At 37.9% G+C, this 10,916-nt stretch overlaps 1 protein-coding gene across 3 annotated transcripts in view; it reads right to left on the bottom strand.

Annotated features, from left to right (window-relative positions):
• The window catches only part of SLC25A40 (solute carrier family 25 member 40), a 48,291-nt gene that overhangs the window by 10,016 nt on the left and 27,359 nt on the right, over positions 1-10,916 (bottom strand). For all 3 annotated transcript variants that reach the window (XM_006170483.3, XM_027769079.1, XM_027769078.1), the window contains 4 exons: positions 6,499-6,566; positions 4,153-4,277; positions 2,871-3,044; positions 1,340-1,449 (listed from right to left, as the gene is read on the bottom strand). In XM_006170483.3, the coding sequence (XP_006170545.1) occupies positions 1,340-1,449; positions 2,871-3,044; positions 4,153-4,277; positions 6,499-6,566 (477 nt within the window). The remainder of the gene's footprint in view (positions 1-1,339; positions 1,450-2,870; positions 3,045-4,152; positions 4,278-6,498; positions 6,567-10,916) is intronic.

Here is a 10,916-nt window from a genome sequence, read left to right as displayed (position 1 = left end):
ATGAGGTCCCACTATGTTAGCGTTTCACTGTAAGTTGTCACAAATTCATTTTAAAATAAAATGTTCATAACAATATATTTATGGACAAGAACAGAGTGATATGAATCTACATAAAGAAAGTCCACTATACGACTTCCATTATGTGGAGGGGGTGTGAAAAGGTGAATTCTGTACTACTCAGAAGTGGTTATTTGAGGGACTAGCAGGTGGTGTGGTGGTTGGGGCGCTGGACTCCCACATGGCCAACTGTAGTTCAAGTACCAGACCTACTGGCTTGCTTTCTCACTTATCCTCTCTCTCTCTCTCACTCTGATGACTACAGCGAGTTAAAAAGTAATAGCAATAATAAATAAAATAAAATAAACAATGCCTTAAAAGTGTTTTAACAATGGTCATTTGAGGGAACCAGCAGTTAAGAGTAATGGCTATGTTGCTGGACTCCCACATAGTCGACCACGGTTCGCGTCCCAGACCCGATGGCTTAAAACTCACGCTGGGCGCGTGTGCGTGCGTGCCCAAGATCCAGAGAGGAGAATGGGAGGAGAAGGGATTGTGGCGTGACTATCCCCCCTGGAGGGTTATTTCTCGCTTTCTGTCTCTATGTCTCTTTCTGTCTGTCTGGCGAGCGCACGTGCCCTATAGCGAAAAATCCTCTCCAAAAAATAAATAAATAAATAAAATGGTCATTTGAGACCCCTTGCTTCTGATTGTCATTTTTATTGAAATTCTTTTAAGTATTTAGTAAGCCAAAATGTTTCCAAAGAAACAGAAAATTAACGACAGAAAATGAGACTGCTTCTATTCAATTTAATCATACACACAGTATGATACTCCATGAAATATTAGTCAGATCTATCAGCACTTATTGCACTAATGTATTACATAATTCTCTGTAAATAAAGCACTATTTAAATTATTATCATTACCATAATTATAGAGAGATAATTTGTTAGATAATAATTATCTAACATAAGGCACATGTACCTATGACAGAGAAAGGCATCCCCGAGAGGTTGGCCATGTCACAATCCCTTTTCCTCTTGGGCTTTTGGGCACTCACACACATGCACTCAGAGTGATTTTTCAAGTCACTGGGTACAGGACTCGAACCATGGTTGGCCAGGTGAAAGTCCAGTGCTTTAACCACCAAGCCACCTGCTACCCTCTATGTCAAACTATTTTAATGGATATAATTTATTTCCTTAAAATAGGATGGTAAATACTTAAAAGTTTTTAAAGCACTGCAGTCCCAAAGTGCTATCCAATATATAAAAAATGGTGTATTTTGTTCTAATATAATTATTTTTCTATAATATTAACAGCAAAAGAATAAACTTACAGAACCCGACAATGCCCCTGATGCAAAGTTGATCATAAATGTTGGTTCATATAAACCATATTTTTCACAGAACCACTTCCTTAAAATCTCATAGTTATACCAGTACATTGCTATAAAGACAGAGAATGAAATGAGCACATATTTAGAAATAAAATGTAAACTTTAAAGAAAAATTCTAAACTCAATACACCTTATTTTCTGCTTAGAAACCATATTCTAGTGCAGTGCCCCTAGACATCCCAGCTGTAGTTTAAGTATCCCCTGGAGACTGTGGCTCAGTCACCACTCTGAAGGGCACAGAAATAAGCCTTAGTGGCATTTATGCGGTGTTAAATCTTCAGAACCACAGAATGTGAAAGTTGTAGGGGTGTGGCTACCTCCACCTAGATTTCAAAGGATGTTAAGGCTATCCTGGGGGCCCAGGCAGAAACTTGATGCTAGGATGTAGCCACCACAGACAGCCCTCACTAAGGCAGGATCACAACTGAGATCCCAAAACTAGAGGGACTTCAGCCTGGGACAGCTACAGGTATGAGACACCAGCCTGTGAGAGCTGATACATAGGCTGAGCCTTGCAAAGCCACAGGTGCAGGGATGAGACCTTGAGCACCTAATCTGCCTCGGGGGGCCCAAGTCACAGGCTATGGAATCAAAGATTATTCTTCAACTTTAAGACTTAACATTGTCTACTCTATTCAGTTTTGGACTTAACTTGGTACAACGTACACTACTTTTCTTGACTATTTATTCTTTTTTAAAAGACTGTATTTATTTACTTCTTCCATCAGAGAGAGAGAATTTCCCACAGGGTCTCAATGTCGCAGTCCACCCCCAGCCTTCAGCTTTCAGCCAGTCCCAGTTCGTGGGTATGCACAAGCCTGCTGTATTCAGGAAAGCCTCCCAACTTGAACCAGAGCCTCCCAAGATGGGATTTGCCTCTCAGGGCACTGTACTTTACGCTGTGCCACTGTCTGGCCTTTATTTATTCCTCTTAGATTAGGATATTTACCCTGTTTCTGTCCCAATGACTATACTATAGAAGTAGACCATCTTTTTTATTTCATAGGTCCATAGTTAGAATTGTCTCAGGATGAATTATGCCTTGAGTAAGATCATATCGGATTTTACTTAACAGTCTCTGCACTTTGGGCTTTTGAGTTGGTGCTGGAACAAGTTAAGACTTTCAGAGCTACTAGGATGGAATAAATGTATTTTGCATGTGAGAAAGACATAAAGTTTGGATGCCAGGGCAAAATGCTGTGGTTTAAATGTGATTCCCAAAGCTCATGTAATAGAAACAATCCCTAATACAAGAGTGTTGGGAAGTAGGAACTTTAAGAGGTGATTAGATCACCAGACGGTTCTGCCCTCAAGAATAGATTAATGCCATTATTTCAATGGCTAGTTATCTTCTAAGAAGTTCTTCATAAGTTCAGCCCCTTTTCTCTCATCTTACACATTTGTTTTTGCCTTCTGCCACGGACTCTGGTCAGGTGCTGGTGCCCTGCTTTTAGATACGAATAAATCTTACCTGAGAAATTTACATCTCTAAGAACAGTAGGAGCCCAGCCCCTCCAAAGGGAAATCCAACCATCTTCAGAAACTTTCTTGCTGACGAATAGATGCAGTTCCTTGTAAGAAAACTTCTTAGACTGCATCTTGGTTCTAATCAATTCTAAGGGACTTATCACTGTTACTGCACCAACTAATACAAATAAGCAGGTAAAAGAAAATAAAAACAAAGCTGTGTACTATGCAAACACACAGGTGAAATTAATATTTAATGTATTTGATATTTAAAATAATTAAAATAAAATATTTTGATATTTTAAACTTTAATTCTAAAATTTTAATTCTTAAAATCAAATATCTAAATGATGACAACATATGGACACATTGTTTTCCCTCAAAACGGGTTTTCTTGAAAGGTCATTTTCATATACCTTACTTTTTTTTTTTTTTTTTTTTTTCTGATTTTCACCTTTTTAAGAGCAGTTTCAGGAACTTTACACTCAATTAGAACTATTACAAAAAAGTCATTTCAGTTATCGCCCCCCAACAAAACCTCACTTACATTTCACAGATAAAAACATTCTTTTTTTTTTTTTTCTGGAGAGGTTTTCACCATCGGGTGCGTGTGCTTGCCAGACAGAGAGAGACATAGAGACAGAAAGCAAGAAATCACCCCCCAGGGGAGATGGTCACACCGTAATCCCTTCTCCTCCATTCTCCTCTCAGGATCTTAGGCATGCACACACACGCGCCTGGCGTGAGTTTTAAGCCACTGGGTCCAGGACGTGAACCGCGATCGACTACGCGGGAGTCCAGCGACATAGCCATTATGCTAACTGCTGGTTCCCACAGATAAAAACATTCTTCCACATAAAGGCAGACTTCCTTCTGATTAAACTCTGAATCCCAAAGACTTTATGAAAAATGATTCAGGACTTCGGTTTGATTCCTGAAGGATCCCAAATGACACTCTGGAAGTTCAGATGACTCAGAACAAAATTTGATGCCATTCTAAAAAGCTCTGTCCAAGATTTGACCAAGATAGGCTGATCCCATCTCATTATGATGGCAATCACTGTACCACATAACTTCTGGAGGATAGAATTACTATAATGTAAAACACTGGGTTCTCAGAGAAGTCATGACATATTTTTCTGTGCAAAAATTTGTCATGACTTTCCCAATGACCTAATATACCATACCAACATTCTTCTGTACATTATACAAATTCTCTTAAATATCAAAATTGAAACAGAAGCCCTAATCAGAAATAAAAATAAAAGTAAAGATTTATTACTCACATCTGGCCACAATTCCGGCAACAATTGGTATACGGGTTTCATTTTCTCCTAATTTAGCTCTCAGAAAAGCAGTTAATTGATCGTAGCAAGTAAAATAAATTACTGTGGCAGGAACTGCCATCACTCTATTAGAAACACAAAAATGAAAAGATTTGTTCAAATTATCTAAAGGTCTCAAATACACACTTTAATAAAATCACATATTGGGGCCAGCAGGTGGCTTGGTGGTTAAGGTGCTGGACTCCCACAAGGCCAAGCGCGGTTCAAGTCCCAGACCTGGAAGCTTGTTTTCCTACTTTCCCTTTCTTTCTAGTCAAATTAAATAAATAATAATGATGATAATACATGAAATAAAATTATTCTTAAAAATCAAATAAATTAATATATAACTAAAAAACTTAAATTTTATGTTAAGCAAAAACTACAACAAATCTTCCTATGAGACCAATTTTTTTTTTTTTGAGAGGTTTTTGCTATAGGGCACATGCACTCGCCAGAAAGATAGAAAGAGACAGAGAGATAGAAAGCAAGAAATCACCTCCCAGGGGAGATGGCCACACTACAATCCCTTCTCCTCCATTCTCCTCTTGGGATCGTGGGCAACACACAGAAGCACCGGTGTGAGTTTAAGCCACTGAATCCAGGACTTGAACCGTGGTCGACTACATAGGAGTCCAGCGACGCAGTCATTAGGACACATTTCCTTGATTTGTTCTATCTGCTTCTGAACTCCCCCATGGACACAGATTGTTTTTCCCCTCAAAAACAGGCTTTCTTTCCCAATTACATTTATCATAACTTAAGAATCACTGAAATAAAAAGTATAATATATGAGCAAATTTGTAAAACATTATGAACCATAGTTCACACTAGCTTATAACTGGAAATAATAATTAACATCTCCACAATCATATATGCTAGTTCTGAGGGAATTCTAATGACATATTCTTTAAAATGAAAATATGAAAAGGGAATTATTAATTAAATTCAAACATAAAAGATGTAGGCACTGCCATGTCAAAAATAGTAATGAAACAAGAAAATAGTCTATGTTTATGGTATAATTATATAGGACAGAGACCATAGTTAGGAGTGCCTCAAGTTCTATATTGATACTATATGAGTATCACTAGGTACATTCTGTGTGATCAGCTGTATTCAGTATCATGACAGCTGATCACACAGAATTCATGAGTAGGACTGATTGTGGCTTTGGATCTGCCACTGTTTAAAATTGGCTAATTTTATCCATGGAAAGAAAAAGGGAAGTCTTAGAAATAAATAAAGCACAGAAAGTTAAGATATTTTTTGAGATTTTTAGATTCAGCCTTAAGAGTTTACCATGTAGTAGAGACTAAAAATTATATATCTTTCTGTTTTAGGAAAACAAAAAGTCAAATACACACCAAATTATGTCTGAATATCAAAAAAGTTATGGTTATGCAGAAAAGACTTACTTAACACAGTAAGCTGGTTGCTCAAATATTCTATATTTTCAAGAGGCCTATTTGCATACCTCTTCTTGGGACAAAACATAAAGATTTAGCCTGTGGAATGTTGCTTATGACAAGGTATATTTTTTATGCATCTGAAGCACTAAACCAACCTACCTGAAGTTGATTTATGCAAAATGTGGTTTATGGTAAACATCTGCTTTACTTCTGTGAGGTCTGAAGTTTTGCTAAAGATGATTGACCACACAGAACGCAAATGCATAACCAATGGCCAATAAAAGCCCTATATTCTGAAACTTAAGTAGGTTTTCCAAGGCAAGAGAAGTTAGAAAACTTCATAGTTCACTGCTAGAAGAGTGTGTCCTGTGTAATGCACAAGGGAGAGCTTTCTTTGGAAGCATATTCCTGGTCAGCTCCTGATGTCTTTTTTCCCTTATCAATTTTGCTTTATATTTTTTTGCCAGAAGAAACCATAGCTTTGAGTAAAACTTATGTAGGTCCTGCACAAATAAGGTTTCTTTATCTGTTGACAAGGATGTGAATAACAGTCTCAATGGGCTGGACTGAGGTGTGTATCATGTTGGGTAAAGTCTCTTCACAATCTAAATGATATATAGCAATTTAATGTATAAATAATAATTTTTAAGATTAATAAAAAAGAAAACTATTTATTGAAAGATAAATAAATAAATAAACAAACTAACAAACGTAGGTCCTGTCTTTCTAGCACACTGTTTAATGTGTGGATGTTTGTGAGACTCACAAAACAATGCTTCACCAAATGAAAGAGTTCTAATATTAAAAATGTAAGACTTTGTGCACCATGCAGATCAGAAGATAAAACAAAACAACAACCAACATTTTGTATTAAAAACATTAAATTTTAACTTACAAGGTAGGCGGAAGGCCACTCCACAGAGATTTAATGCCCTCATTTCGAATTATTTTTAAAAAGGCATCCTAAAATTATAATAGAAAGAGTAGTCAAGATATATATATTCCTAAACCTGATATACAAAAATTTATAATAATAACTGATGGGTAGTATGATTCTTTTAAACATTTATTTAAAAAACATGAATGTCTTAAATTTATATACATTTTTCAAAGAAAATAAATTCCAACAGAAATTAAATTAAGAAAAAAAGAAATTAAGTATTTCTGGATAGTACCAAATTCTTACAGAATAAAGTCTGTATTACTCAGCTCTAGATTGTTATACTTAAGGCTTAGTAACAAAGCTTTAGAAAGATTATTTTTTAAAAGGAGGTAAAGTAATGGCAGAGAACTGTTCAAACTCTCCTGACAAAGTATGAAATCTGAGAAAATATTATTAATATTCACTACTTCAAATATCTGGAGAGGAACAAAACAGGCAAAAGCTGAAAAGATGTCTATAAATCCTTCCTTTTCTTTGAGAGGGATTTTTGCTATAGGACAAATATGCTTGCTTGCCTGAGAGACAGAGAGACAGAAAGTGAGAAATCACCCTCCAGGTAGGATAGTCACACGGCAACCCCTTCTCCATTCTCCTCATGGGATTTTTGGGCACACGCACATGCGCCCGGTGTGAATTTTAAGTCACCGGTTCGGGACTTAAACTGTAGTCTAATACATAGGAGTCCAACAGCATAACCATTGTGCCACCTGATGGTCCAAATAAAAAAAATCTTAAAACTTAATAAGGGGGGACCAGCAGTTAGCGTAAGGGCTATGTCACTGGACTCCCATGTAGTCAATCGCGGTTCGCTTCCCAGACCCAGTGGCTTGAGACTCACACCAGGCGCTTGTGTGTGCATGCCCAAGATCCCGAGAGGAGAATGGAGGAGAAGGGGTTGCGGCATGGCCATCTCCCCTGGGGGGTGATTTCTCGCTTTCTGTCTCTCTGTCTCTCTCTGTCTGTCTGGCGAGCGCATGCGCCCTATAGCGAAAACCTCTCAAAAAAACAAAAAAAAACTTAATAAGGGGAACCATCAGTTAGCGTAATGGCTATGTCGTGAACTCCCATGTAGTCAACCGTGGTTCGAGTCCCGGTGGCTTAAACTCACACCGGGCACGTGTGCGTGCATACCCAAGATCCCAAGAGGAGAATGGAGGAGAAGGGATTGCGGTGTGGCTATTCCCTCTGGGGAGTGATTTCTTGCTTTCTGTCTCTCTGCCTCTCTCTATCTCTATGGCGCGCGCATGCGTCCTGTAGCAAAAACCTCTCAGAAAACAGAAAAACAAGCAATAATGAAAAACAAAAGAAATTAAAACTTGAAAAAAAGATTTGAATAAACATTTCTCCAAAGAAGACATAAAATGGCCAGTAAGTATAAAAAAAAAACTTCAACATCATTGATCATTATGGAAATATAAAGCAAATGTACATAGAAATACCACATCATATCCACTATGTAGGCTAAAGTAAAAAAGAAGACAACAAGTATTAGTGAGAATGTGGAAAAACTCAGAGCCAGCCAGTGGCATGGTGCTTAAATAGACGGATCCCACATAGCTGACTGTGTGGTTCAAGTTCCATACGTGGTAGCTTGAAAAACATACCAGGTACATATCTGTGCGTGCCCAAAAACCTAAAAGGAAAAATGGAGAAGGGATGGCGGCATAGCCATACTCCACTGGGAGTGCTTTCTCAGTACTTCCCCTCTCCTCCAATTTCCCTCTGTCTCTCTCATGTGCCCTCTAGCAAACTGAAATAAAAAAGAGAATGTAGAAAAATTGGAACCCTTATATATTGTAGCTGGAAATGTAAAAATGATGCACTCATTCTAGAAAAGTTTGGTAGTTCCTCAAATGTATAAATGTACAGGCATCATATGACTAGTAGTTACAACTTTAGGTACATATTAAAGAGAAATTAAACACCTTTTCACACAAAATTATATCCGAGAGAAATTACAACACGTGTTCACACAGAAATTTGAATGTTCACAGTAGCATTGATCATTCCACAAAATGAAAATAATCCAAATATCTGTCAAATGGTGAATAAATATGAAAAATATTTTGACTAATATATTAACAATAGAATGTAATTTGCAGAAATAAAATACTGATACATGCTACAACATAGATGAATCTTAAATCACTGTGCTAAGTGAAAGAAGCCAGTCACAAAGAATGGCATGTTTCTCTAGGAAAGGAGAAATTTAAAAAGATAACTTTTAGACAATAACCACTCTACTCTAGCCTAACAACACAGAAAAACCTGTGGTACTATGCGGACTCATACCAACAAAGGTCAAGTTGGGATCTACATCTGCACCCTTGTAAAGTTGTAATAAGGCATTGTAATATTAAAGGTATCACAAAATGTTAATAAAGAGCCAAGAATTTTATGCTGACCAGGTCAGTAATAAGACCCCCCTTTATTATTTATTTATTGAAAGGTTTTTGTTTTGTTTTGTTTTTGAACTATAGGACGTGTGTGCTCGCTGGAGACAGTGAGAGAGAAAGCAAAAAATCACCCCCTAGGAAAGAGGGCCATGCCATAATCCCTTCTCTTCTACTCTCCTCCTGGGATTCTGGACATGCCCACACATGTGCCCAGCATGAGTTTCAAGTCATAGTCAGCCATATGGGAGGTCTATACTACCTACTGGCCCCAAATTCCCCCTTATTAAATTGTCCCTTTGGTTAGGACCTTTGCCACCATCCAATAGTATTAAGGTCACCCCACCACAGAGTCAATAGAAACAATATGGGGAACCAGAACTCATTCAGTTACCAAATAGTAAGGTCTTCCCTCCCACTGCGTGCCAACAGACTGAGAAGAGAACATGTAATATACTTCTACTTCTGTCCTGAAGTAACAAGATTGTACCTTCTTCCCCACTAGAAGCTGTGGCAGCAAAAGCCACTTTAAAAATAGAGTGTTTAAATGAGATTCAGTTTAATAACAGAATATTGAAAAGGTCTTGGTTTCAGCTTAGCTACAGTAGTGTGTACTGTACTGGAGAAACTGAGGCCATATGGGATGTCCGGGTTCAATTCCCAGCCTACCCTGAAAGTTGGGGCAGTGGTGCATGCCTATAATCCCAGCTACTTAGGAGGCTAAAACAGGAAAATTTCGATGTAGCCCGATCCTATTTTTAAAAAATGTATAGGCTGCAATTGAAAAGCACTCACTCATCATTCTAAGAACTAGGAAGATGTCAAACAGAATGATGATACAGTAAATAGTTGTCAATACTGAGACAAGAGAGATGTTAGAATTATCTGATGAAGATTTTAGAGCAGCTAACACAAAAATCATTGAATTACAAACATGTATGAAACATATGAAAAATTAGAAAGCCTCAGCAAATACATGAAAACACTACAGATTAAAATGGACTTGTGGGCCAGACAGTGGCACAAGAGTAGAGCAACTGGACCCATCTAAGAGGGTCCTGGGTTTGTGTCCCAAGGTCTTTCTGTGCACACCAGGTATATAAACAAATGCCTGTGGCTTGGGCAGGCTGGAGTAGAGGTGGAGTGTGACACGGGGACCCTATTAGGGGTACTTGTTCTCTGTCTCTCTCTCTCTTACAGAGGAAGTAACAAAATTTTCTTTAAAAAATTAAGTTTTAAAAAATGTTCAGATAACACAGAAGCAGGAAAAATAGAAAACAGAACAGAAAATTTAAAATAAAATGGTAGGCTTAAGCCCTAACACATCTATTATAAAATTATATTAATATAATTATGCTAAGTTAATTAAAAGATGAAATCTGACAGAATTGCTTTAAAATATGACTCAATTATACGCTGTTTATGAGAATTCCACTGCGGGACCAGCAGTTGATTAAGTGGCTATATTGCTAGACTCCCATGTAGCCGACTGCGGTTCGAGTCCTGGACCCTGTGGCTTAAACTCATGCCGGACGCGTGTGCGTGCACGTCCAAGATCCTGAGAAGAGAATGGAGAAGGGATTGTGGTGTGGCTGTCCCCCCTGGGGGGGTAATTTCTCACTTTCTGTCTCTCTGTCTCTGTCTTTCTGGCGAGTTCATGTGCCCTATAGCAAAAACCTCTCCCCTCCCCCAAAAAATGAAAAAGAATTCCACTACAATTAGAATGACACAGACATACTGAAACAGGATTGGAAGACATGGCAGAGTAAACATGTTATTTCTCCCAAGTTTTAATATAATTTAACCAAATTTCTTATAGATATACACAAAATTACTCTAAAATGTATACAGAAATTCATAAAGAAACTTTGGGGATAGCTAAAAAGAACTTTGAAAAATGAATATAAAAATAATGTCAGGGCGGGCCGGGGGCTCACGCCCCCTGTGCAGCAGCCCCGCGCAGGGAACGCCCGCCCC

This window comes from Tupaia chinensis, unplaced genomic scaffold (assembly GCF_000334495.1).
Source record: "Tupaia chinensis unplaced genomic scaffold, TupChi_1.0 Scaffold148587_1, whole genome shotgun sequence".
Taxonomy (NCBI): Eukaryota; Metazoa; Chordata; class Mammalia; order Scandentia; family Tupaiidae; genus Tupaia; species Tupaia belangeri.
The sequence above is the reverse complement of the archived record's forward strand: the minus strand, read 5'-3'. Positions and strand labels throughout refer to the sequence as shown.